We start from the raw sequence: 27,782 nt of genomic DNA, 5'->3' as shown, positions 1-27,782 counted from the left end.
CGCGCACATCACCTGCGCCAGTTGGCACGTGCTTTCACTGTGGGAGATGGAGACGGAAGGTTCTCTGTTTCAGTATTTAGTGCCACTTCGTATTGAATGGGAACTTGAACGCACTGGGATGTGAGAGAATATCGCATTGGTTGAGTGGCTTTCAGCACGCACCCAACAGTAGTGACTCGGCTTCATTCCAGTTTGGCTGCGCCCCTTCATGGAAATGGAATCCGGACTTCCCGCTAATCGGAGGCCTTCTCCGGTTAGCACTTCCATCCGTTTTTTGCTCTGTCATTGTTTTAAAATTGAAATAAACGCCAGTGTCGAAGTTTTTTTCTTTTCCCTGTGATAAACTTGCTTCTGAATTTCGTTTTCTGTTGGTTTATTCTACGGTTTGATCTCACTTGCCTTTTTGTACCGTGCTAATGCAATGGTTTGAAATTTGAACTATTTTGCGGGTCTTTCTTGTATCCTGGTTCTTGCTTCTGCTTGCTTTTGATGGCCATGGTTAAGTCAGTGGGAGCTAAGTTTTTCTTTTTCGGTGAACTGAAGTTCTTTGACTGGTTCAGTGGATGTGTTGCCGAATTCTTTATTGTTACTCTGCTTTGTATTGGATTCCGTGTTTTTTGTCTAAATTCCGGTCCAGACTACTCTTTGTATATTTAACTCAATCTCTAAATTTTACTAGAGAATTATATCATGCAAATAGCAAATATATTTCATGATTCCGTTTGTCTCAGCATAAAATCTTAATATATTCATTTGCTGTAGAAACTCAGCGATCCAATTTCGATAGAAACACACTAGAGTGGTTACGTTATCCTATGCTCATCGTTTCATCACTCTTTTTTATTTGATTGAAAAGGTTGATATTTAGGCGGAAAGTAAATTACTCTCAAGCCAGTTAGGCGCATCTTTCCTTGAAAATAGACTAGAATGGATAGACCTTGGCGGCCAATGAAATCTTGACAGAACAACATCATGATTTTCTCAAGAGACGGTGAATATTTTGTTGTTTCCTTGAGCTTGATCGACGCGACGGGGTTTCAGTAATTCACCATCGTTTTATGTCAGTCTTCTCAGAAATGGAAACTTGGCACGTTTTTATGTTTTGATGGAAGTTAGAAGAAAAGACCGTAATTGTAATCTACAATTTATTGAGATCTATACATCAACATTTTGAATTATCAAGTTCTATTATTGTTGTATTTCACGTGACAGTAGATGTTGTTTGAATTATTTCTTTCGTTCAATATGTTGGCTATTAACAATTGATGTGATTTCTTTTTCAGAAAGTTATTCTAATAAATTTTCTACCTATTAAAATGTTTCTAGACGTATAATTCTAACATATTATATTTTGATTCGTGGCCACTGACATGGCACTGTTTCTTTTTCAAACATGTAATCGTTAAAATGATTAAAGCCTCATGGTTTTCTTATTTTCTGGTGCTTCGCAGATGTCATGGGTAAACCTCTCTAGGAATTTAATATTGGCATATCAAAGCTTTGGTGTTGTATACGGAGATTTAAGTACATCACCTCTCTATGTTTTTACAAGCGCATTTGAAGGGAAGTTGTTGAAGCACTATGACGAAGAGACCATCTTGGGCACATTTTCATTGATATTTTGGACCCTGACATTCATACCCTTGCTTAAATATGTGCTCATCTTGTTGGCCGCTGATGATAATGGTGAAGGTATTATGCGATTAAATTCTGCATATGGGTTACTGCATTCCTATAGCATCTATTTTTACTTCAACTTTTTGGGGGTGGTGAAAAGGCTATAAAGTTTATGCTCTGATTATAACACAACAATTTCTAGGTGGGACATTTGCTCTCTACTCACTGCTTTGTAGGCATGCCAAGTTTAATTTACTTCCTAACCAACAAGCAGCTGATGAGGAGTTGTCATCCTACAAATATGGTCCCTCTTCACAGGCTGTAAACTCTTCCCCATTAAAGAGGTTTCTGGAAAGGCATAAACGGTTAAGAACGGCACTTCTAGTTGTGGTATTGTTTGGTGCTTGCATGGTCATAGGTGATGGTGTTCTCACTCCTGCAATTTCAGGTAAGGGTTAATAAGTTATAGTAATTTGGCACTGGCAGTGCATCCCTAGTCCTAAAAAATGCAAGAGAAATTGAAAAGGATATGTTCGAGTACTTACCAGCCAATGGCTTCCAACAGACATTATGGACTCTCCAATTTATGTTTTTGTATTCTAAACTTTGTAGCTAAAATTAAACATTACTTTAGACTAAAAGGCCTTTCGGAGTCAACTAAGTTTTCTTGTCTATGAATTTTATCTAATGCTCGTAGGTGCTCATAGAATAGCCTTCACAGACTGGAACGAGATAACAACTTCAGTTTAATATTTATTATTGCCCTTCTGAATTGTTGATTGTTTAACTTTTGTTATGAGGATAATCTGGTGTATAATAAGAAATTAACCACCCATCACACCCCAACTTTGCAGTTCTATCATCAGTGTCAGGAATACGAGCAACTGGGAAAAAATCACTGATGGTGAGTTAGTTCTTATTTCTTGTATTGTGTTGAAGATGTTAGAGTTCCTATCATTAGTTACCAATGTTAAGAATATAAAAGCTGGCTTACCATGGAAATTCCATTTTATTTGCAGGTGTACTTGTCTTGCTTGCTTGTGTCATCTTGGTTGGCTTGTTTGCTCTCCAGCATTTTGGCACCCATAAAGTAGCATTTATGTTTGCACCAATTGTTATAGTCTGGCTTATTTCGATTTTTTCTATTGGGCTCTATAATACAATATATTGGAATCCAAAGATAGTTCGAGCTTTATCTCCTCATTATATCTTCAAGTTCTTCATCAAGACTGGTAGAGAAGGCTGGATTTCTCTTGGAGGGATTCTTCTCTGTATAACTGGTTTGTCAAACCTAGATCAGCATGGCATTCGGTTTTCATGCATCGTAAATTTATTGCGACATAATGTTTCCATTTCTACTTCAATTGTTAATAGCTAACATATTGAACTAAGACCTGAAGTTCACTACTAGCTTACCTTTCTCACAGGAACTGAAGCTATGTTTGCCGATCTCGGTCATTTCACTGCTACGTCAATCAGGGTGAGCCTGTAACTTGACTTAATATGATTATTTGAAATGTGTGATATACTCCTTGTCTTTGCATTAAGATGTGAAAATTTTAATATCTACATTATGGTATCTTTACTGTGCTGGTAATTAGCATGCAATTCCTGTGTGAAGATGAGAAATTTATTAGCTTTTTTTGTTTTTGTGCAGCTTGCATTTGCTTTTGTGATATACCCTTGTTTGGTAATACAGTACATGGGCCAAGCCGCTTTTTTGTCTAAAAATCTCAACTCCATCCATAACAGTTTTTATGACTCAATACCTGGTTAGTTAATCTGAATCTCTGTCAAAACTTAACTACTGCAAATTCTTTCAATTATTTGACAATTTTGTACGCCCTGCAGGACCTGTGTATTGGCCTGTCTTTGTTATTGCAACCCTTGCTTCCATTGTTGGTAGTCAAGCTGTTATCACCGCCACTTTCTCCATCATCAAGCAGTGTCACGCACTTGGTTGCTTCCCCCGAGTCAAAGTTGTACACACCTCAAAACATATATATGGACAGATCTATATCCCAGAAATAAATTGGATACTTATGATCCTCACTCTTGCTATAACCATTGGATTTCAGGACACAACCTTAATTGGAAATGCTTACGGTAATTAATCCCTTTAATGGTATCTCTCCCACTCGCTGTCCACAGAAGGGCACATGTGTAGAAGATCATTTATTCCGTTTCTTTATTTTTTTACTTCTAGTCATATTCTATACTGGGGGATGTTGCACTTAGAGCCAATTAGGTATTGTATGATCGGGTTGACTTCCTAAAATGTGCGACTGGCTAGATAATTTAGTAGGATCAAAGGACAAAATAGATGCTTAAACTGCGCTATCACTGACTTGATACCTGGGGACAGAGAGTGTCAAAAAACCAAAAAGAAACTTCGTTCAAAACTAGAATATCACATTGTAATGCCATACCATATCAGGGTTCAGCATTGATATGCCAGTTCCACAAACTTCCTAGTAAACGTGTCTGAGTTTGATCATTTTGCTTGCTTGCACCAGAATGAATATGTGTTAAGTTTCAATTAAAAAATTCCACGACACTGAATCTGTGCTCTGTGGGTAGAAATGCTTTATGCACATGGTATATTAGCTTTTCAATGAAGGGAGAAAAAAATCGCCCCCCAGACATGAGAGCTAGATTTTTTATGTTTTTCCCCCCCAAAAATCTTACTGATGTTCGTCTCATTGGGTATTTGGTTCGCAGGACTTGCTTGTATAACAGTCATGTTTGTGACAACATTTCTGATGGCTCTTGTCATCATCTTTGTCTGGCAAAAAAGTGTTCTGCTTGCTGCCATATTTCTTTTATTCTTTTGGGTAATAGAGGCTGTGTATCTATCAGCAGCATTCACAAAAGTGCCTCAAGGAGGATGGGCTCCTCTTGCCCTGTCGTTCATCTTCATGGTTGTCATGTATGTATGGCATTATGGTACTCGTAGAAAAAGTATAACTTTGATCTCCACAACAAAGTTTCATTAAAATGGTTATTAGGTTTGGGTCCTAGCCTTGGCATTGTCCGCGTCCCAGGGATTGGTCTCATCTACTCAGAACTGGCAACAGGAGTACCTGCAATATTTTCTCACTTTGTAACAAATCTCCCTGCATTTCACAAGGTGTTGGTTTTTGTTTGTGTAAAATCAGTTCCTGTTCCATACGTATCACCTGAAGAACGATTCCTTGTTGGGCGAGTTTGCCCCGGGCCTTATCGAATGTATAGATGCATTGTTAGATATGGGTACAAGGACATTCAAAGAGATGACAATGACTTCGAGAATCAGCTCATACAGAGTCTAGTTCAGTTTATCCAGATGGAAGCAGTTGAACCACAGTTCTCAAGCCCTGAAAGTTCTTCACTTGATGGGAGGATGGCTGTAATAAGCACCAGAAGCTTAGAGTCAACTTCAACACTAATAGTGTCTCAGCATGAGGATGTTGGTGTGGACGACTCCATCCCCAGCAGCAAATCAATTACCCTGAGAAATTTGCAATCCTTTTTTGAAGACGATGCCACACAAACCAGGAGGCGTCAAGTACGATTTCAGCTACCTAACAAGGTATGGATCCTGCTGTGAAAGGAGGAACTTTTGGATCTAATTCAAGCAAAGGAGGCTGGGGTTGCATATATCATGGGCCACTCATACGTAAAGGCAAGAAAGTCGTCTTCATTCTTGAACAAGCTCGCAATTGATGTTGGATACTCATTTCTACGGAAAAACTGCAGAGGTCCAGCCGTGGCCCTTAACATTCCTCACATCAGTCTCATCGAAGTTGGGATGATATACCATGTCTAATTGTGTGATGAAATTTGCAACTTTACTGGTGGAGGTAAGGGTAGCTCTTTTAGAAGTGGCTATTCATGTTCACGTGGGAATATGCATTCTGACACAGGGTAGAGGTTATGGTCATGTCTATCTTTGCCTTATGCTACTCTCCTTCTATGTATAAATTACCAATATATATGTGCTTTTTTTAAATAGATAGTTCATTTTAAACCTGAGGACTCCAAACTTGACCGTCTCCTGTTATTGCCTTCTGGTAATTACTCAAGCTTGGCCAAAAAAGTCATTTAATGGTGAGACATTTGCGTTAGAGATGAATCAGTCAATGAGATGTGCAGAGTATTTAGGTAAATGAAAATGTCTTGCAGATCGATCCTTTTTCCCCGTGGAAGCTTCTCAAGAATGCTACCAGTTAGAGTTTAAGCCATAAAAGCATCGGATGTCTTTTGTCACTGTATATTCTATGCGCTAGGGAGGATAAGAACCTACTGATAATCTTCTTTCATGCGATGCTCGTTTGCGAGGCTATGAACAAATAGATACGATACGATACGATACGATCACTTTCACATTGCCCATGAGTTCTTAAATGGGTAACTAAATAATTAAAGTAGAAAGCGATATGAGCGACGGATCAACTAATGCCGCTGTCATTAACGGTGGCCCTGATTCTATATGGTCTGAAAGGAACAACTTAGCGTTTTTAGTGTATTAGACCTTTCCCTACAAGACTGATGTTTACGGAAGGGCTTGAAATGACGTGACGCGGAAAGGGAATTCTCAGAACAGAGTATGTTCTTAGGTCACATTGGGACTAGGACCTGTCCCTGGCATCAATTGCCCAAATTGATAGGAACGGATAGGATCAATACTTTTTGTTTGGGTTTTTTGTTGGTGGTGCTGTCCCTAAATTTTTTTGTGTTCAGAAACAAATCTAAAGTATCTTGTGCGCGTCGAAATTAAACAAAAAGAAAAGGGGAATTCAATGGCCCAACCATCGAATTCTATCTGCGAAGATTTAGGAGCTCTATGGGGCCCGCAAAAAAAAAAGGTGGTGTTTTTTTTTTTGAAGGTGGTGTTACCATCATGTGTTACAACTAGCTCTCATTTTCAATGGCATTATTTCTTCAAATAAATAAATGAGGTTTATTGATTAAATACCACGTGTTTTTGTCCTATGCCTCCCTCCATTCAATCACCACTAATATATAATATATGTTACTAATCTAGATGAATTAACTCGCAGAGAATGTATAAGTAGACACTAACATCGTAGAAAGTGATTTCTTGTAAAAAATCACAAAGCGCATTTTCAAGTATATAAACACTAAATAATAATTTAAAAGGCTAGTTTTTCAAGTTTATAAAATTTAATTTTTAGTCAGATAAGAATTTAGAGAAGCCGTGGTAATTCCTCTCCACGGAGGCGGGAGCGGGAAAACATTACATGATGGCATCGATTCCGCGACATTTGGCAAAACTTTCCTCGTGTTTGCTACAAAACATTAAAAATAAGATATAGAGATTATAATTGAGATTAAAAAAATCTATTAAAAGAATATTTAACATGAGATATTGCCTGTTACATGAAATTAGACAAACCTATATATGTAGGATTAGAGAATATCCCGGCCGTTTACTTTTTGACCATATAATGCATATAGCTCTGGTTGCTGGTTGGGCCGGTTCGGTGGCTCTATATGAATTAGCTGCTAATACTAGTACATCTGAGAATTCTTAATTGGTTAGTTTAAATAGCCCCGGACTGTGGAACAAAGGAGTATCCCGGACCTACACCCAGGTATTGACGGCGATTCTCAAATATCATAGAACAGAATGGGATATAATGAGATAGAATGCAATAGAAACAAAGACACAGGGAACGGGTTACTCACTCTTAACGGTCAAAGCGAACCCTTTCATTCCGAATTAAAGAATTCGGAATGAATCAAATCTCCCCAAGTAGGATTCAAACCTACGACCAATCAGAGGAGAGAGTGTATTCTCTAATCTCACCTCTATGAGTTTGTTTAATTTCACATAACAAACAATTATTCATATTAAAGATTTTTTAAATAAATTTTCTCAATTACAGTCATAATTCTTGTTTCTCATTTTTAATATTTCCAAGCAAACAGTACTATGAGATCTAAAGCAGAGAGACGAGGGAGAGAATGTTGGGTTACCATGCCTTCGTTTACGAGCCTCACGTATGCACAGCCACACTGAGGGGCTCCGATAAAGATCCCCTTTCGGGTTGGCGGAGCCCTCTATGGAAAGTTCAGACATCCTGGGCTCCTCCTCAGGTTAGGTTTTCCTTCTTTTTCCCTTTCCTGTAATTTCGGCATTAAGTAATTCCTTTGTTCAGCGGCTTGCGAACAAACCCCATTGATTGTTGTTCATTTACCTTGCTACCCATCGCTTCATCTCTTCCGATGCACGTTCTCAATAGAACCCGTTGTTAGTGACATTCATATTCACACATTCATGTTCGATTCGTTCTTGTTGAAATTGCACCACACACAGGTAGACAATAATGCTACTCCTCCGGTTCTTATTATAAGACCCAATTTGACTTTTATTTGGTCCTAATTATAAGACCCAATCCATTTTCTCTCTTATATTTATGCATTTTTTTCCACGATAATCCTTCTAATAATGATAGTTTTAGCCAATATACTTAATAGTAAGGATATTTAGGAATAAAACACTTATTTATTATAAATAACTAACTTAACTTACTTCCTTAATCTCCTCAAATAAGTCAATTGGGTCTTATAATTAGGACCGGAGGAGTATTACTTTTCATGCTACTGAAGATCGATTCTTGATGCATGTACGTAAATGCTATCAGCAATGAAAATATTTTAGCGACAAATAAGCTGAAAATATTCAGCACATGGAATCAACAGACGATTCTGCCCTTTAATATCTTACCAAGTTACTGTCGCATTAATTCTGCCGAATGAGGTTGATTTGTTTCAATAAATCTTCTGTGTTTCATTAAATATTAGTTGAATTCAAATTGTTCCTTACTTTAGAGGAAAAAGGAAGACTTTCAAAGATTAAGAAAATGCTTTAACTATTTTCTGAAGCTACAGTCTATCACATGTTGAAAAAACTGATGCCGAAGAACGGGAATTTAACGTTAAAGTACTATAGATTTATGAATAACTACAAGAGAAAAGTAAATCAGACTGCTTTACTTCCACTAACGTGCTCTCTGGATGTAGGGCTATCTTTACTTTCTAGTTTGATACTAATTATTATTGCGCAGAAGTGATCGACTATCTCCCTGACGTTAATCTTCCAAACTGAATACACTACGTACCCAATAATAGACGACTATTAATCCTTAGATTTCCTTAATTGGTATTTGGTTGTAATGAACAATATTTATCGACTGTTTCGCTTTTCCCGATGAGCAATGCAATTCTTGTTTGATATTTTTGCAGCAGTTTTCATGGATCATCCTCTCCCGTGACCTTATATTGGGTTTATTTGGATTAGCGGTAAAAAAAATAACTTATTTTTAATCTCATATTGGGTAAAAGTTAGATCCGGTAATGTGATTTATATTTGGATTGACTTTTGTAAAAGTTAGTTTGTAAAGTAAAAAAGTTGTTTGGATTATAACTGAATAAATAAGTTTAGTCTGTAGATCAAAATGGATATATATTTTTATTAAATAATAAAAAAAATAAAAATATAAACTTACAAAATGTAATAATTTTAAATTATTATAATAATAAAAAATTATATTAATAAATAAAATATATTTAAATTAGAAATCATAGTGATGTTGAAATTTTTTAACCAGATAATATTATATAATTAATTGGGTGATACGCTTTGCATAATTTATATAAATATAAAATAAAAAATAATGTTAAAAATTAAGAATATTATAAAAACTATTAAAAATTATTTTCATTTAAGAGAATATTAAAATAAATAACTAAAAATTGATTGAGAATCACAAAAAATATATAGAAAGAAGCAAAAACAACATAAATATAAAAGACATAAATGTGTCTTTTAATTTTAAAAGCTACTTTTACATTAGTCATGAGTAAGTTGTAAAGTTTTTGCAATCATACTTGAAAAGCAACTTTTGACCTACAAGTCAGATTGGCAAAAAGTTATGACAATCAGTTATCAAATTTACAAACTAATTTATTACACATATAAGTTACTTTTCCCTTCCCAAAACGCAACAGGCTGATTATCATACCAAAGTTGTGGTGTGGTATATGGAGATCTAAGCACGTCACCTCTATATGTTTATACAAGCACGTTTGGCGGAAAGTTGCAGAAGCACATAAATGAGGTCATGAGGAGACTATCTTTGGTGCTTTTTCGATGATTTTCTGGACCCTTACGCTGATACCCTTATTTAATTATATTTTCATCGTATTGAGTGCTGATGACCATGGTGAAGGTATTCTGAGAGTAATATTCAACGGAAAGATTTGTCATCGATTATTTTCCATCTCCAAATTCCCTTTGATGGAAACCAAAAGCTAAAACTGTCAAGTATCCGCTCTGATTGTGTTTCCACCTTTTTCAGGGGGGACCTTTGCTCTCTACACACCCCTTTGCAGGCATGTTAAGTTTAATTTACTACCCAACCAGCAAGGAGATGATGAGCAGTTGCCATTCTATGATACTTCATCACAGGCTGATGCCTCTCCACCACGGAAGAAGCTTTTGGACAATCATAGGAAATCCAGAGAGGGCCTAATCATTGTAGTACTGTTGGGTGTTTGAATGGTGATAGGTGATGGTGTGCTCACGCTGGCAATATCGGGTGAGATGCCAATCGGGTTTTTGAAATGAGCTTCTCATGATGTCATTTTGATGTAATCTGAGGTATTAACTGCAATTACCAATTTGCGCGCATTGCCACTTTTACCTTAATTACCCGAGAAGGATATGTACATGCTACATATTATTTGTTAGAAATGTGCATTACCGAGGCAAAAGGGAAATTTGGAGTCATTATGGACCTTCCAGCTTCATCCTGAAATTGATAACCAAAGTAATAATCACAATAAACCCAGTGGCCAATATCCTTTAAAGCACTTCTTTGTGTTCATTTTATTTCTAGTGAAGCATCCTTTTGTAGCTCATATATCATAGCATCAAAAGGTTATCTCCTATGAGACTATCTAGTAAGTTAACTATGCCTCATCCTTGACTGCAGTTCTAGCGTCAATATCAGGATTGCGGGTTATACAGAAAACATTGACGCAAGGTTAGTTACACATTCTGATTTATGCTGTCCTTTCTTGTCCAATCCTATCGGCTAGGTCGTTGGTTTTGTTTTAGAAGTTTTATGTTGTTTGCAGGAGAACTTGTATTGCTCGCCTGGATCGTATTGGTCGGTCTTTTTGCTCTCCAACATTACGGAACCCACAAAGTAGCATTTATGTTTGCCCCATTGCTAGTAATCTGGATTGCATCCATTTTGTCTGTTGGGCTGTATAATACGATATTTTGGAATCCAAAAATAGTGTACGCGATATCCCCGCGTTACATCATCAAATTCTTCAGAGAGACTGGTTTCGATGGTTGGAATTCTCTTGGAGGGTTTCTCCTTTATAGTGCTGGTCTGTTAGACCTGATCATGCCTGCATAGCATTTTGCCTGTTATGCACCATAAATTGTTGGTCACCTTATGCACGTTCGTTATGGCTGATATTTTGGTTAATAAATCTAATAAATTTTCATTTACAAGACTCTTAAGAGGATTTTTGAACTTGGATCAGGCTGGTTCACCCTCTTGACTGAGCAATTTGCGTTTCACCAGGGTCTGAAGCTATGTTCGCAGATCTTGGTCACCTCACCGCTATGTCAATTAGGGTAAGCATATTTTTCGACTATTGTGATAATGATAATTAGGATCATCTGAAGAATATGCAGCAGTTTATCTCTACGGCCCTGTGTAATCATTCAATATTCTGTGCAGTTTGCATTTGCTGTTGTTGTATACCCTTGTTTAGTGGTACAGTACATGGGCCAAGCGGCATTCTCATCCAAAAACCTGCATTGTATTCCCAATAGCTTCTATGACTCAATACCTGGTTGGATCATCTGACTTTTTGATGCTGCTTACCAGAATTTAGTAAACTAATACTCCTCCGGTCCTTAATATAGGACCCAATTCTTGAGTTGTTTTTGGTCCTAAATATAAAACTCATTTCTCATATTTATCAATTTTTTCTAAATTACCCCTATAGATACTCTCTCAACCATAATTAAGTAGAAGAGGGAGAGGGGGTATTAAGAACGATGATTATGGTGTTTTAGAAAAAATGTGTCACTTTTCTTATAATTAACCAACTTACCTAACTTCCTTAATCTAATCAAATTTGTTAAATGGGTCTTATATTAAGGATCGGAGGAGTATTTCATTATTTTGAGCTTGTTTATGTTTACTCGTCCTACAGAACTTGTATTTTGGCCTGTATTTGCTATTGCCACCCCTGCGACAGTTGCTGGGAGTCAAGCTGTTATATCCGCCACTTTCTCTATCATCAAACAGTGCCATGCATTTGGTTTCTTTCAGCCCGTCAAAGTTGTGCATACTTCAAAACATGTGTGGCAATGCTGGATCCTCATGATCTTGACTCTTGCTTCAACTATCGGATTTTAGGACATAACCTTGATCGGCAATGCTTATGGTAAGTATTCTTAACTGAAGAGGTTTTCTTTCCTTTCTTACTATCCAGACGACCCGCATGCAGATATGATCATATATCACTTTTTCCTTTTCTTTTCTGATTGATTCTTTGGTATTGGGTGACCAGGACTTGCTTTCGTGATGGCCATGGATACATTTGTGACTACGTTTTTTATGGCACTTGTTATTGTTTTCGTCTGGAACAGAACTGTCGTGCTCGTTCTTTTGGGCGATTGAGGGTCTATGCCTATCAGCCGTGCTCATGAAAGTTCCTCAAGGAGGGTGGGTTCCTTTTTTTTTTTTTTTTTCTTCTGTCCAGCTGCTTCTTTTTGCTTGGTATGTATACCTGGTATTATGGCACTATACAGAGGTACAACTTTGATCCGGAAAATAAAGTTTCATTGCGATGGGTAACAGGCTTGGGCCCTACGCTTGGCATTGTTCGTGTCCCAGGAATAGGCCTCATCTACTCAGAACTGGCAACAGGAGTTCCTGCTATATTTTCTCACTTCGTCACCAACCTCCCCGCATTTCATAAGGTGTTGGTGTTTGTTTGTGTGAAATCAGTTCCTGTTCCACGTGTCTCTCCTGATAAGTGCTTTCTTATCGAACGAGTCTGCCCCAGACCATATCGTATGTGTGGGTGCACAGTTAGATGTGGATATATGGACATTCGAAGCAGTGATGGAGACTTCGAGACCCTGCTTGTACAGAGTATTGCAGAGTTTATCATTACGGAAGCAATGAAATCACAGTTCATGAATGATGGGAATTCGGAGATAATTTGTTCGAGCTGCATTACCTCGCAATCAAGTTCAAGCCTAGCATCGTTTGTGCCCCACGATGTTGGTCTGGCCAACATTTCTGGCGGATCTTTAAGCCAGCGGAGCTTCCAGTCTATTAGTAAGGATCAAAGGCTAAAACTTGCAGGGAGCCAAGTGAAGTTTGAGCTGCCTCACAACGTTGACATGGAACCTGCAGTGAGGGAGGAGCTTTCGGATTTGATGGAAGCAAAGGGGTGTGGGGTTACGTATATATGGGACACACAGATGTGAGAGCAAGGAGGTCGTCGTCATTGTTGAAAAGTTGGTGATTGATACTGGCTATTCATTTCTGAGCAGGAATTGCAGGGATCCGGCTTAGAGAAAGAAAACAACAGATAAAAATGTTTGAGATTTTTCATTCATAAATAAAATAAACTCAACTTTGCTGCCAACAAAATAAGCTCCTCAATCGTGTTATATATATATATATATATATATATATATATATATATAAATATAAAAAATAGGCTCCTCAATTATGAGAAAGTACTTGTTAAATTCCAAGTCAAGAGATTGATAGACTTCAACTGTTCACTACCCGCAAAATCATAACCAAAAATCAAAGCCATCATGGAAAATGTAACAGAAATTTCTTTGGTCAGGGTTCTTAAATCTATGGTTTTAAACAAACTTGTCAAATCAAAAGGTAAGAAGAAAAAAATAAATCATACTCCGGAAGGAATCTGTATATGTAAAGGAATAATTTTTGAAATTTGAATAAAAATGAATCAATCAGATAATAAAGATGAATTGTGCATACTGATTAAGATTTTTCCACAGAGAATTACTCTATATTTATATGCTTATAAGACTATAAAGGTTAATGCAGTAATGTTAAAATTAACCCAAACGGGGAGGGGGAGAGCGAAGTGAAATCAATCCACTGCACATGTCCAGGGGCCTTTCTCCAATTTGGGCCGTTTTTGTGACGTTGGATAGGAAGAAACTCATGACTTGTTCCTGTATACCAAAAAAGATAAAAGTGTCACGTGCCTTCTTCCATTTACCATCTGTTGGGTGTTGACTATCCCGCAGCTAATACGATGAGATGAACGTGAAACACCGTAGACTGTACATCTAGGATAAAAGAGAAATAAATGAAGATGTCAACCTTGTCGCTCCTTCTCTCCTCTGCTGTAATTTACCGTAGAGCGGCCGCGGGGTCTCCGGGATCGGCCGAAGTAAACGTATTTTGCCGGTGCGGTTCTTCTCGCAACGGATTCTCGCAAGCCACGCTGAATGTCATTAATGCGTTTAGTTGCCTTCTGATCCAAATAAAAAAGGCCACGTACTGCCTTTACCCAATCGATTCATCGCCTAATGATCTGGAAGGCCCAGAAAAGTTAGTTGCTTCCCGAGTCAAACACTGACCCCAACTTCTCTGCTCTGCTGCCGCTATTTTACCCGCTTTTTCCTAGTCTGCTTTTATCCGTGGTTTTCACTTGAGGTCGACTGGAGATATTTACTGAGAATCCAGGATGAGTTTTCAAGATATTCAGGGCGGACCCAAGCGACCCGCTTCCCGAACTCAATCACCATCCCAGGCGGTGGCTGCTGGGATCTTCCAGATCAATACAGGCGTTGCCACTTTTCGACGACTTGTTGATGCCATTGGAACCGTCAAAGACACCGTCGGTCACCGCCAGAAGCTGTATGTTTCTGTCTACTTTCTCAACCTAACTGCCCTTTTCTCTCTCTTTTTTTATTTGGTGATAAACTGGCCTTTTCTTCTATACGGTTTTCTGTCGCGATTTTGTTTGTTACTTAACCGCTTTCTTTGAATTTATGTACTATTTGGTAGGCACGATACGAGGCAGCGGATACTGCAGCTGGTGAAGGATACTTCTGCAAAGCTCAAAGCCTTGAGCGAATCCGATATTGCTGCCGATGCCGATGTATGATTTGCTTTATGTCGCGCTCTGTCTTTCAGCTGTTTGTTGTTTCACCTAGCCTAATTGCTGCATCTCGAGTGACTTTGTTTCCCATATTAATTACCCCAATACTAGATAACTAGAAAAGGGAAGAAAATCTGCCATACTGTTGTTTCGCTTTTCATATTGTCTTTGGCCCGGAATATGATGCTCACATTTAGGCCCGTTCAAAGCATATTGGCTAGTTATATTCATGCCGTCAAATTGCCTAAATGAGGGAAAGGGAAAAAAATTTGGCCTGTTTTTAGTTCCATTAATTTTCTATCCTTTGTTGAACCAGTCTGGTAAGAAAATTGAAGATGCTAAGCTGGCGAGAGATTTCCAAACCACGTTACAAGAATTCCAGAGAGTGCAACAGCTTGCTTCCGAGCGTGAATCTAACTACCTTCCTGCTGCTCCTGCTTCTTCTCTACCAGCAAGGTCAGATGATTTTTTGCATGATGAATATGCTTCTATACTTTCAAAATCGTTATGCCCCTTGCCTTTTCTGATTACAGTATTTATGTTTTTGTTTTTAAATAAAAACAGCTCTGGTTCTGTCGGAGAATCAACTGACATAGGTCAGGAAAGCCAACCTTTTATCAGGGAACAAAAGAGGTAAAGGTTTCCGCTACTTCCATTGTTCCCTGCGTAATTTATGTCTCACACTCAACTCTATGGTTGTCACAAGAGCTGTTATTGATGGCATGATTTTCTTGATCAATGATAAAAATGAAGGCAGGAGATACTCTTATTGGATAATGAAATCGCATTCAATGAGGCCATGATTGAAGAAAGAGAACAGGGCATCAAGGAGGTAGAGGTGCAAATTGGACAAGTAAATGAAATATTCAAGGACTTAGCCGTTCTGGTTCATGAGCAGGGGGTAGTTATTGGTAAATGAAATTACCATTGTGCATAATGGGAATTTACATAGCTTGCCTTATGTTGCTGCATTTTCTCTGCTGACATTTTGCTGCTACATTTAGTTAATTCTGTTTCCCTCATATTGTTTGCCTCATTGTGACAGATGATATTCAATCAAATATTGGTGCTACTGCGGGTGCAACAACCCAAGCTACTACACAGTTAGCCAAGGCTTCCAAAAGTATGAAATCTAAATCTTCATGGGTAAGTTGTGAAGAACTTGACATACTAGTAAGCTCCAGTAAACATCTAACAATAACTTCCTCCAATCCTAAGTATAAGAATTAGTTAGAGATTTGTTTTGATACTAAATGTAAGACCATCATCTTCTTTGCCCCCATTATTATTGTATTTTTCCCCGAACTGCCTCTATAGCTAGATTCTGATACATAAATGACTAAAAGGAGGGGTATTTTAAGAAAATCAGCAGACATTTTTTTTTTAAATAACTAACTTAAGTTAACTAGCTCATACATTTAGGATTGAAACGAATACTAAGTGTTTGATTCCACATTAGAAATCACTAAAACCATGGTTTTGGCGATTTCCTACATGAAATCAAACACATCCTGAAAGTTTGGCTTCCATTATAACTAAACAAGGCAGCTTTATTAAAATTAGAATGATGACTTCCAATTTTATATCTGCGTATGACATTTTATGATGGTTTGTCGCTGCATACTGCTCTTAAATCATCCTGATGATTTGTCGACATTTGATTTTTTTTTTTTTTAACTGTGCAGTGTTGGTGGGTGGCTATAATTTTTGTAATTGTGGTGATCGTTGTGATTATTTTGCTCATTATTTAGTATGCAAGTGCGTTCATGCTGGTATGGGATGATTTGGCTGGACAGGCTTTTCGCTTGTTCGGTATCACCTTTCTAGTTTTGGTGTGAATTTGTTAACCTCTTCTTTTATTCCGTGAGTCCTTAACTGGGTCGAGACGTAAGGAGTTTATGAAGGCCCTTCACGGCCAGCAGTTTTGATATCTAAACCGACCGCTGCTGGAAGTTGGAAAAAGCTAAGGAGTAGCGATTCTAGAGAAAACTGGCCGGATATCTAATGTAAAGGTGCTAGAGTTTGTAGATACTGCTGAAACTTGAGAGGTTGGCTAATGCCAAATGTTTGTGTATTTCTTTTTACGTTGCTGTTATGGTGTTTGGGCCCATTTGTGTGCACGCCAATTAATCCATTCTTATGGTTTTCTTTGTATCAAATCAATGACAAGGAGGGAAATGATGCAGTTCTCCCATTGCCTTAGGAGTGTTGTTTGGGTATCATTCTAGTACTTGAGGGAAGAAGATACGGTTCAGTTCAATTTTTTTTTTTAAAATATGTATTACAAGAGTTTGAGCCCTAAACTATTATATTTCACTTTATTTTATTTGAATTAATCCTTTTTTTAAACAAAATTAATCCTATTGAATATCTTTTCATCTGGAAAAAAAGGCAACAAAAATTGGTTATTTGGATTTTAAACTCTGACATGCGAGTATTTGCTGGCTTGGAAAGGATGAATGCACTCTTTCGCATGCTTCGGCCATTTTACGCGACCACTTATTTTAAAAAAAAAAAAAACTTTGTAAGGCCTCCAGAATCAGATGCTTCGTCATTGCTTATTAGTCTATAATTTTTTACATTATCATTAATTTTGCTGTTACTATTTTTAATTTTTATTTATTATTTGTATACCAATTCTCAATCATTTTAATTAATTAAAAAAAGTCTGCAGAATTCATATTTTTCCAACAAACAAAAGCACTGTACTGGAAAGTTCACGTTAGGATTTTTGATATTTTATTTGGATGGAATCAAATCATTAAAAATAATCTGACAATGTACAAGGAGTTTATCTCGCAACATCCAAACACCCCCTAAAGAATGGATCTAGACCCGGTGACCGCCTTCTGACTTTTGAGAGGGGGAAGGGGGAGGAACAGGGAATGGGAAGAGAAGACGAGGAAAGCTGATAGCCTGCAGAACATGATCGGGTTCCTGGTCTTAAGCAGGCTGCCGAGGATCTAACTGATAGCCAACCACCCCCGACATTAACTGAAACTCATTTCTCACACTCTGATCAGCCATGGCGGCCCTCTTATATCACATGTTCTCGTCTTCTGCATTGGTCTCACTTGGTCTCTACAACCTCATCGCCTCCACTCGCTATTATCTCAAATCCCCTCATTCCTACTCCGCCAAACCCTTCCACCCTTTCCCTCCTTCCTCCTCCAATACTCAGAACCACCGCCTCCGTCACCTCCCTCTCTATCTCATCTCCGTCTGCCTTCTCATCGCCTTCGTCCATCAGCTCATCATTTCCTCCGATTCCGACCCTCTCCTCAAAGGCCACACACCAGTTCATCGTTTCACCTCCCTCCAATCCGCCGCCGTCCTCTTCCTTTTCCTTATCCTCTCCCTCTCCCTCTTCCTTTCCGATTCCTCCACCCTTCTTCCCCTCCCCAATGATCTCATCTTTGCCCTAGCTTCTGCCCTTTTCTTCTTGCAATACTCCGTCTCCTCCGCCTCCGCTTCCGTCCAGACCTCCGATCTGGAGGCGAAATGTGACTCCGTTTCTGCCCGCATCTCAGCCACCGCTGCCCTTTTGTGCTTAGTTATTGCTTGTAAGCCCAGGCTCTTCGTCGCGGATGTTGGTTTGGGAGCTTCTATAATCTTGCAGGGGCTTTGGTCTTTGCAGACAGGATTGTCCCTGTACGTTGACGCATTTATTCCTGAAGGATGTCATCGTTTGCTTGATGTGGTAAATGGGGTTGAGGGTTCGACCAAGTGTGATGTCGAGGAATTCAAGTTCAGAGCTGTGGCTATTCTGGATCTTTTGTTTTTGGTTCATGTAATGTTTGTGGTGGTCATTGTCATGATCACTTACGCTGTCGTTGCAAAGAGCGTTGGCACCCGGAGATCTGGCTCCTACGAGGCCTTGCCTAACAGTACTTCCCCTTCAGAAAGTAATCATAGTCAAATACAGATGAAATCATTGACTGGCACGCAGGCTTGAATCATTCCTGTCCTTTTTCCTTTTCACTGTTCAGCACTTCTTTCTGATGTAATTCCTCTTTCTTTTTCTTGGGCAGTATTAGTATGATCGTTGTGTTAGGTAATGATATCTGAGCAGTGCTACATTGTATTTCGCTTGAGAATTTTGTAATCCGATCGAAACATGAGGACTTCTTGTATACAACCAACGGCCTATTTATTGAGGTCAAGTAGTAATTAGCTTCCCTTGTCCATTTTCCTCTTGAATGTTACTGCTTTTAAATTACATTTTGCTTCTTTGTTGCATATCACTTATTTCAAAAGATATATAAACCGGTCAAGGTAACGACAATAATATTATAATGAACGAATTAAGTAATTGCTTACACATTTCTTTGGGTAGTATAAGCCATTATGTTCTTCAAGAATTGATTTAGACGTCACCTCTAAGATTTAGGAATTTTGTTTTTTCGTTGCGCCATTCATCCTACATGTTCTTATCGGTAATTTATTTTGCATAAATTATGATCTCACGACACTGCTGGTGATCTGCATACCCAATTTTGCAGTTAAGCTTAGGATCCATGTGAGCAGAACCTGCTTATGTTTTCTGGGACTTGATCCAGTTTTAACACCTCAAGATTTCCCTATGGTGGTCCGCTACTTGCTCACAGCATATACAATCAATTATTAGAAAACTGAAAGCACGTCCTAGAAACTAGGGCGAGCCTCCAATATTCCCTTGTGGTCTTAGATTTCTTAAAAAGGTTTCCATGACTCCGCTGTGGGAAGAAAATCATGCTCTGTAACATCTACTTCAGTGGAATTAGGAATTTCAGCAGATATATGAGGCGTTCACATCTCCCCATTATAAAAAGACAAATGTTATATAAGTAACTGAGTATAATTAATTGAACACATTACATAAGATACAGTATAACTTTGAGACTGCGTCGGTGAGTGGAGCTGCATGGTGACTTTTCTCCTACATATGCATGTGTTGTCTCTCATTCTTGAAGTGTTTTCATTTTTGGAAACAGCCTGCAAGTTCATATGTTAGGAACGATCCTTCCTTGGTTGCATGTTATTTTGTGTAATAATATGGAATTTTTACTGTGGCTGTCAAGTTCCTTTGTTTTATTTGCGTCTTTTTGGTCTTTTGTTGTTGTTTTTGACTTTGGAGGCTGAACGTCTAATAGCTTAATTCTTTGGCAGAGTGGTGTTAATGGTCCTCTAGTTCTTAAGGAATTTATGAACAATTTTTTGATCCCAGGTCTTCACTTCTAACTGTCACTTACTATCCTTTGGACATACTGATCGAGCATGTGAATAAGATTGGGAATTTGTTTATCCCCAGTTCGGGCCCGAACTGCTGACTGACCTTTTCTTGTCTCTGTTTTTTTTTTTTTTATTGGTTGAAAAAAATCATAGTTTGCGTGATCCCAGAAGTAATTTTCGTATTGTATTTGTGTTGAAGCCTGAAAGATCCTTTGCTCTATCAGCAGATTAGTATGCTTTGCGACAATGGCTATGTATATCAACAAATCAGTGAAACGCAATGTATCAATTACATAAAACTCTTCTTTCCTTCAATATTTTTTACATGATTGATTTGATCTTTGCCATTTTTCCTTCAACTAGATTCCCAGGTCCTGCTGAAGTATACGACGGGAATGGGACGCAATTAAGAACATTATTAAGATAAGGATTGCCTTGTCAACGCCATTCATTTTCCAACACTGACTTGCAAGTCTGCAGTTTTCAACCTGCAGAATGTGGCTCACTCTGCCACAGCGAAATTCTAATACGGCGAACTTGACAAGAAGAATATACACATCTAAATGTAATGCCCTGGCGCGCAACTCTGGGTTAATGGAAGAGATGGTGGTAAAATGTTTATTAAAGCTTTGTGAGAATCTTTCTGTTCCATCTATTGTGTCTTTTGGAGCCCTCCCTTTTCATCGTTCCTCCTTGGGTAAGAAAATGCCACCGACAATATGAGATCCCCAGGCCATGTGCCTCGAAGGCTAAAAGATCAATTTCACGTAGGGGTTTGGGTTCTTTCTTTCGTAACTACCCATAATTTTGCCCTAGCGTTGTTGTTCAGCTCCTCCCAAACCCGAGACACATCTGTGCAGGAAAAAAGGAAGTCATATTCTTCTTTCTTAATTTCGAATCAATATCTCGAAGAGTAACCTTGATTCTGACATGACACGTGTCGCGAATCGGCTTGTGTCACCATCTGTGTTCGTCTTTACTTCAAGATTGTAAGCTTTTCCTCTGGTATTGTATATGGATGCATTTGGGGGTCACGTTTTTCTAATTCGCTGAATTCCTACTTCAACGTCGCCATTATTTGTTAATTGACGAAGTTTCTCACTTCCTCGCATATTCCTCGCCGTTCCGATAGCATATCCCTGTTCAATTTGCCAAGAGCATTCGTCATCACTGCTCTGAATTCAAAGTTGACCAGCTTCATACCGCCCTATCTAGAACGTGTTTGGATGAAATAAGAAGTAAATATATTGAGGAGATTATTTGGATTTGCAAAAAAATACTTTTTATGATATCCAAATGCCTTTTAAAACTATTTTGAAAGGGCAACAAATGACGGTTTACCGTTTTTCTCAAAATACATTATCGTAAAGCATAATTAATCAACTCAACTTCATCTTTGATTCTAATATAAGCATGGGTGATGTGGACATCTGTTGCCTAATTTTAATTATCCCTCCGTAATTAAACAGGAAAATTTATGGGCGCTGTCGCGAATGATGACGTGATTATTCAACAAGAAATCAACGGTGGAGACATTGCTTCACAAAAATGTGACGGTATCCGAGGTGTACTGGATCATATGCGGGCAGTCGTAGGAGTACCGGTCGCTCAAGTCCTACGCTTTTGCCTGCTTATTTCTGTGGTATTGACCCGACAGCTTATTTCTCTGTCTGTCTTTGGCGCTCCGGCCACATCTTCCTTGTATTTGGGGCATTGCTTTAGGCGCCTCGATCCGGACCAAGAAAAGTCGCGCCCCTATTTTATCGTGAAAAGTCTAATGCTGTTTTTCGTTTTTAACTTCATTTAAAATATTTTGCATTCACACGTCTCCCGTAGTTTGTCATTCTGTTGAAGCCAAGCATCGATCCCACCAGTTCAAGTTGCTGGGTGTTCTGAGTTTCGGTTGAAGAGGGAAAAGCTCGTTTTCTTCTTTGGGAGGTAATTAGCTTCTTTTCAAGCTTTTTATGGCTCCTCATCATTCGTAAGAGTCATCATCTTCGATTTTTTTTTTTAAATCTTTCTCAGTCCTCTTTTGAATGGTTAGGTTTCTTTTGCCGACGCATTTAGTTGGATCTTTTGGGGTCAACATTCTTGTAAAATCTCCAGATCTGGATTCTGGGGGAAAGAATGTTGGTCTGCAGCTACCTCTTTTTCTATTGCTTTTAGGTTTTGCTGTCTTGACATTGATGCCTCTACAAATTCTTAAAGATCAATTAGTAGTAGTCCTGTATTGTTTCTCACCCAATTCAAGTTCCCCCTGCATTTAGTACAGCGAGAGTCACTGTGCAAATTAGTCTTCACTTTCCCTAGGATCGGACGAATTCTGCTGGTGTTCTCACTTGTAATTAGTTAACCCTTGCTACTTTTCATTTTCATTTCCTTTTTTTGCAAGTCTATTAATTTTACTTATAGGTTTCTCTCTTTAATTCCCATCTGAAATAACTTTTACCACCTATCAATTATTAAGGGTGAGTTTAATTAAATCATTTGATTTATCCTGTAGGTGACAGGAGGCTGCCTCTCTTCTGAATTCTAACTTCCTTTGCATCAAGTTATGTTCGCATGCTATCCTACTTGGCGCATACAAGAAAGGCTATTTCTCATCTCATTAGCTAATGACTGACTATTGAGAACTACTATTTCGCACGCGAGCCTACTTGGAACTACTATTGACTGATTATACACCATCTTCACATTCCTACTGCATGCAAATTCTCCTTCACGATCCATGGGGGAGTGGATCGTTGGAGCGTTCATCAACCTTATCGGAAGCATTGCTATAAACTTTGGGACAAATCTCCTTAAGTTAGGCCATAATGAGGTGGGGCAAATCTTTTCTTCTGGTTAGAACTTTTTGTGACGTGCCTTCTTAATCCCCATTTTCATTTTGTAATGAAGTCCAATGATGACTTCAGATTTTAGCTGCGCAAAATGGGGACAAATTTAGTTAACATGGGTTTTCTGAATATTTAATCTTGGTCACCGACTTTTGTAGGGTACAGTCAGTTTGATTTTTAGGAATAAGTAACAAAAAATGTTTTGCAATTATTTTCGGTGGTATCCCTCTGCCATTGCCTTCAATGAAATGAGTGATTGCCATAAACATTCAAGTGGTAATTTTTTATTCAGAGCAGAAAGTGAGGAGGAATGGGAAAAAGCAAAAGAAAGGTGGAAGAAAATCAAAGTAAAAATGAAATGAAGGAAAGGAGGGGGAAAAAAAAAACATATGTGAAGTGAATGGGTCTAATTTAAAATGTCATACAATTAGAAAATACATGTATGAGCTTATTAAACTTTGTGGGTCCAGTGGGTTCAAAATTTCAAGAGATATTGAGGCTTGTTATCAATAACTATGCTATGTACATGCGTTTAGCAAAATCTAAGGTAGTTGTGCACCCTCCCTCCAACGTGGTTCTGCCATTGATTGAAAGGGTTACCTTTTTATGTCGTTCCATCTGATTCTGTTTGTTTCATATCTGATTAGTGTCATGATATGAATATTTGAATTTTGTTTTTATGATGTAGCCTGGGATATCTGTGGCAACAATCACAATATTTGAGAAAAAACTGTTCTAACAATAATGAAATCACTGGGAGGAATTAAGATGACGGGCTTTTTACTGCAGAGAGAAAGACATTCTGCAATTGGAAGTGATGGAAAGCTGACCCCAAAGCCTATTATATACTTCCAGTCATGGAGAGTTGGTATGGTTTTAATTGCATTTATTTATGGGCTTTGCTCTTTATAACTCTGTTGGCTGGTTGCTGGCTTCTGATTTGCATTCATAATCTTGATATGCAGGAATTGTATTTTTCTTTCTTGGGAATTGCCTTAATTTCATTTCCTTTGGGTATGCTGCTCAGGTATTATTTGTGTACTGTTTGATGGGATTTCAAGCTCAACATATGAAGTGGTTTTATTTTTCTCATAAAACATAACTTTCTTTTTGGGGGCGGGTGAGTTGGTACATGTCACATATTCGTTTTTTAATTGGCTGGGCACATTCCATGTGCTTCTGATTTCTTTTTCTTGTTCTGCTTGTCGTGCAGTCACTACTTGCAGCCCTGGGGTCTGTTCAATTTGTATCAAATATTGCATTCGCCTATTTTGTCTTGAACAAAATGGTGACTGTCAAGTAAGTTAAATCAAATTTAGACTCCTGTCTCGTGCTTCCTTTTTATCACTCTTCATTCTGGTTATGTGAATTCTAGTGGCTTAATTTTTGTCATTTAAACAGGGTACTGGTCGCCACAGCATTCATTGTTCTTGGAAACACCTTTCTAGTTGCTTTTGGCAATCACCAATCTCCTGGTATATTAGCTGGACATTTTTCCCTCCTGTTCTTTACATTTGAATTTTTCAGTTCTCAACGCTTTTTGATTGATGAGATTCCATCCCTAGTAAACTCATTGGTGCTTATTTGATAAGTTAAATATTCATTTAAAGATATGTTAATGGATGTAAGCTGATGTATAATAAATGACTTGCGTTTCAGTTTATACACCAGAGCAGTTGGCAGAGAAATACTCCAATATTCCATTGCTTCTTTACCTTCTAGTTTTGATTATAGTTGTTGCTGTGCATCACTACATCTACAGGTGATTACAGAAATCTGACCTGTTGTTACTTCAATAAAAAATTAGCTTCCTATGCTATTAACATATGGAATATGTAGGAGAGGAGAACTTCTGCTTGCTGCATCAGGACAAGACCTTAGCCCCTATTGGCTCATGCTGCTGCCATTTTCTTATGCTGTAGTTTCTGGTGCTGTAGGTTCTTGCTCGGTGTTGTTTGCAAAATCCCTGTAAATCAGCTTCTCCAGCATCTTAATTTGCTATATGATTCTACAACTGTACTGATCTCTAATGCAAAGTTCTTTTTTGACATTTGGCAGTTCAAACCTTCTACGACTGGCCATGTCTGGTGGTTATCAGTTGCATGGCTGGTTCACGTATTCCATGCTGCTTTTATTTCTTAGTACAGCCGGATTCTGGGTAAAGCTCTGATGTGTATTCTCCACTATCTGCAGATGATGTTATGAGAGAAACTTTTGTATTTGATTTTGATCGACTTGTTGTGAAGCTTATCCAGTCTATCATTATGTGCAGATGGCAAGGCTGAATGAAGGGCTGTCACTGTTTGATGCAATTCTTATTGTTCCCATGCTTCAGATTGTTTGGACTTTCTTCTCTATCTGTACAGGGTTTATATATTTTCAAGAATATCAGGTACATTCTAATTAATTTTATTTTTTATTTTTTTGACAAGTGTTTTCAGATCACTAATTTAGGTGTCATGCAAATCTTATCTCCCTGAAAACAGGTATTTGATGCATTGAGGACGACAATGTTTGTTCTTGGAATGATTTGTGTGTTCATTGGCATTTCATTGCTGGCACCTGATGAGCCAAAAGGTTTTGTAATTATAATGGTTAATGTTTTTTCTTAGATGCTGGTGGAAAATATGTAGCTTATTCTGAAAATTTTCAGGTCATGAAACTAAAGATAGTTCTTTGGATACCATGGCGCCTTCTGGTATTTCATCAGAGATGAACAGGTACAATGCATGCTCTAACGAGAATTTTGAACCTATGGAAACTTTGAAGTTTGAAGCCCTAGCCCCCCACACACCCCCCCAAAAAAAAAAAAAGTATGATAGAGATTTCTGGGAGGCCATACTGAATGAATCAATCCCTAGCACATGGTTATGCTATGAAGTTGTTTCTGTGGCATAAATGTTACGTCTGTCGAGGCTACATTCAGAAGAAACTTTTTAAACATTACATTGGTCGATGTTTGGTATAATATAACTAAAGTTCATACCCTGTTGATCTGTTGCAGACTGGTGGTCTCATCCGAAGAAGCACAGAACAAAGACACTAGAACACACATAAAAGGATTGTTATTAAAGGCGACAGATGTGTTAGTGAAGGCAAAGGTATATACTCATAATTTGGTCTATTATTCTTGTGTAATGGCCTTGTGAATTGAGATCTGAAATGTGACTGCAGAATGCATGTGCATTGTCTCTGGGTTTTGGGGAGGATACCATTCATGCATCTTCCGTTCTTGTGATGCCGATGATGTCATCCAAGTTGACTGGATTTAGAGGGAATGGGCTTGAGCGGTCTAAGATCTTTTCCATGAGGAATTCTGGTTGGGGAAAGATCCCCCTGGATGAAGATGTGAGCAAAATACTCGAAACTAGTCCAATTCTCCCAGAGAGCCCCTGATAGTGGTAGCTATATATACAGCCTGCAAGCTCTTAACCACGCCTTTTTTTTTTTGACTTATTCTTTACCAAGTGATTGCTGGCCATGATATACAGAACTATCAGCATTCAGTTATTAGATATGTTAGGGAAATGATGTAATCTCCCACAAAAGATGAAAAAAGAATAGTGTAAATCGTTGCTTGCATAAAAGGAAAAATTTAAGCAAAAAATATTGATCAGAATTTGCCAATTTGGAGGATGAAGTTTGATGGTTGACAAAAGAACTTGCCCAAAACAATTTATATAATTATTAACTAAGAATTTTAAAGCCAAAAATTTATGAACATATTTTGGGGGTTCATGAAGAGAATCCTAAAATTATCATTTTCTAATTTAAGCATTTAAGAGTTAGAAATGACAAAGAAAGAAGTGGTATTTAATATGATGTTTTACAAATATAGTTAAATGAGTAAAATGTTTTTATATTAGATTTGTAAAGAGAAATTATCAAATTTGTTATTGTCAAAACATTTATTATTATTTGTTATTTAGCATTTATTATTATTAGTTCATAATTTGTTAATAAATAATTTGTTATTTTCTGTATATTTTTTGTCATTTACTATTTACAATTTGTTAATAAATTGTTTGATATAAGGATATTTTAATCATTGAACTATATTTGTAAAATATCAAATCAGACATCTTGGGGTTTTAAAGTGTTAGGTGACTTATTTGAAATATTATGGGCTTATTTGGTTTCCTGTTTTAAAAACAATTTTTTGTTTTTAAAAACAAAAACCAAAAAACTTGTTTAGTAATTTGTTTTTAGTTAATTATTTTAAAAAACAAAAAATAGTAATATGTTTTTAAAAACCAAAAAACCAAAACAACTTTTAAATGTTTTCTTGTTTTGTTTTGTGTTTTTTATTTTTTGTTTTGAAAAGTTTTAAAAAATATTCTTCTCTTGTCACCTATTATCCACCACTTATTATTAGTAATGATAACTATCACCTACTGAGTATGGTTTTCTATAAATTTTTTTAAAACATGATTTTTTTTAAATTATTATCCAAACAAATTCTTTTGTTTTTTGTTTTCTAAACTTGTTCTAAAAAAAAATTTTATAAGAACAAAAAAAAAAAAAGAAACAAAAACAAACAGGTCCTATATTTTTCAGTTTTTTTATTTGTCATTTTTTCTTTGAAGGGAGAATATTGGATTTTCTAGACCACCTCTGTATTTCTTCTTCATTAAACGAGGTTTTAAACTCCGCTGTCCCCTGCATGCAAGAAAAAGCCTCTTTTTATCGTCTCTGCTTCGTACTTCTACACGCTTCGACAGTTCTTTAAAATTTATTTTATATTTTTATATGAATCTGATAGTTATGGAGCATAAGTTGTGAGGTATCGAAGAGTTACTGCAGTTGGCAAAATAAAAGTTATTACGAAGGAATTCATGCGAGGTAAATCAAGGGATTAAACTGCGTCCCACCAAATTTAATTTCCGCTTTCCTTTTTAGGGGGAAAAAACAACTATT

The 27,782-nt window shown here is 37.5% G+C and overlaps 3 protein-coding genes and 2 pseudogenes across 4 annotated transcripts; all 5 read left to right on the top strand.

Annotated features, from left to right (window-relative positions):
* The first annotated feature begins 108 nt into the window (after window positions 1-108).
* Window positions 109-5,425, top strand: LOC114751472 (potassium transporter 4-like; annotated as a pseudogene).
* A 4,219-nt stretch (window positions 5,426-9,644) lies between these two features.
* Window positions 9,645-13,241, top strand: LOC114751469 (potassium transporter 4-like; annotated as a pseudogene).
* Window positions 13,242-14,343: 1,102 nt separating this feature from the next.
* Window positions 14,344-16,770, top strand: LOC114751471 (syntaxin-22). The gene is made up of 7 exons (XM_028940146.1): window positions 14,344-14,573; window positions 14,724-14,817; window positions 15,134-15,273; window positions 15,382-15,450; window positions 15,571-15,728; window positions 15,863-15,963; window positions 16,503-16,770. Exons 1-7 carry the CDS (start codon window positions 14,401-14,403, stop codon window positions 16,566-16,568), a joined length of 801 nt encoding a protein of 266 aa, XP_028795979.1. The 5' UTR covers window positions 14,344-14,400; the 3' UTR covers window positions 16,569-16,770.
* Window positions 16,771-17,640: 870 nt separating this feature from the next.
* Window positions 17,641-19,799, top strand: LOC114751470 (uncharacterized). Its single transcript, XM_028940145.1, has 2 exons — window positions 17,641-18,818; window positions 19,320-19,799. The coding sequence occupies exon 1, from the start codon at window positions 17,843-17,845 to the stop codon at window positions 18,770-18,772; it is 930 nt and encodes a 309-aa protein (XP_028795978.1). The 5' UTR covers window positions 17,641-17,842; the 3' UTR covers window positions 18,773-18,818; window positions 19,320-19,799.
* Window positions 19,800-21,739: 1,940 nt separating this feature from the next.
* On the top strand, window positions 21,740-26,517 carry LOC114751465 (probable magnesium transporter NIPA8). 2 transcript variants are annotated; one of them, XM_028940140.1, is made up of 14 exons: window positions 21,740-21,966; window positions 22,532-22,849; window positions 23,655-23,733; window positions 23,831-23,892; window positions 24,079-24,164; window positions 24,267-24,340; window positions 24,525-24,627; window positions 24,705-24,833; window positions 24,924-25,023; window positions 25,138-25,257; window positions 25,352-25,442; window positions 25,519-25,585; window positions 25,870-25,966; window positions 26,040-26,517. In XM_028940140.1, the coding sequence occupies exons 2-14, from the start codon at window positions 22,757-22,759 to the stop codon at window positions 26,259-26,261; spliced, it is 1,323 nt and encodes a 440-aa protein (XP_028795973.1). In that variant the 5' UTR covers window positions 21,740-21,966; window positions 22,532-22,756; the 3' UTR covers window positions 26,262-26,517. The 2 variants fall into 2 exon arrangements, with proteins under 2 accessions (XP_028795973.1, XP_028795974.1); XM_028940141.1 differs by lacking the exon at window positions 21,740-21,966 and adding an exon at window positions 22,210-22,369.
* Window positions 26,518-27,782: the final 1,265 nt, after the last annotated feature.

The sequence above is a fragment of the Neltuma alba genome, unplaced genomic scaffold, assembly GCF_004799145.2.
Source record: "Neltuma alba isolate B1F8T4 unplaced genomic scaffold, ASM479914v2 tig00006935_pilon, whole genome shotgun sequence".
Lineage (NCBI taxonomy): Eukaryota > Viridiplantae > Streptophyta > Magnoliopsida > Fabales > Fabaceae > Neltuma > Neltuma alba.
Note: the sequence above shows the minus strand (reverse complement) of the source record. Positions and strands in the feature narration are given on the sequence as shown.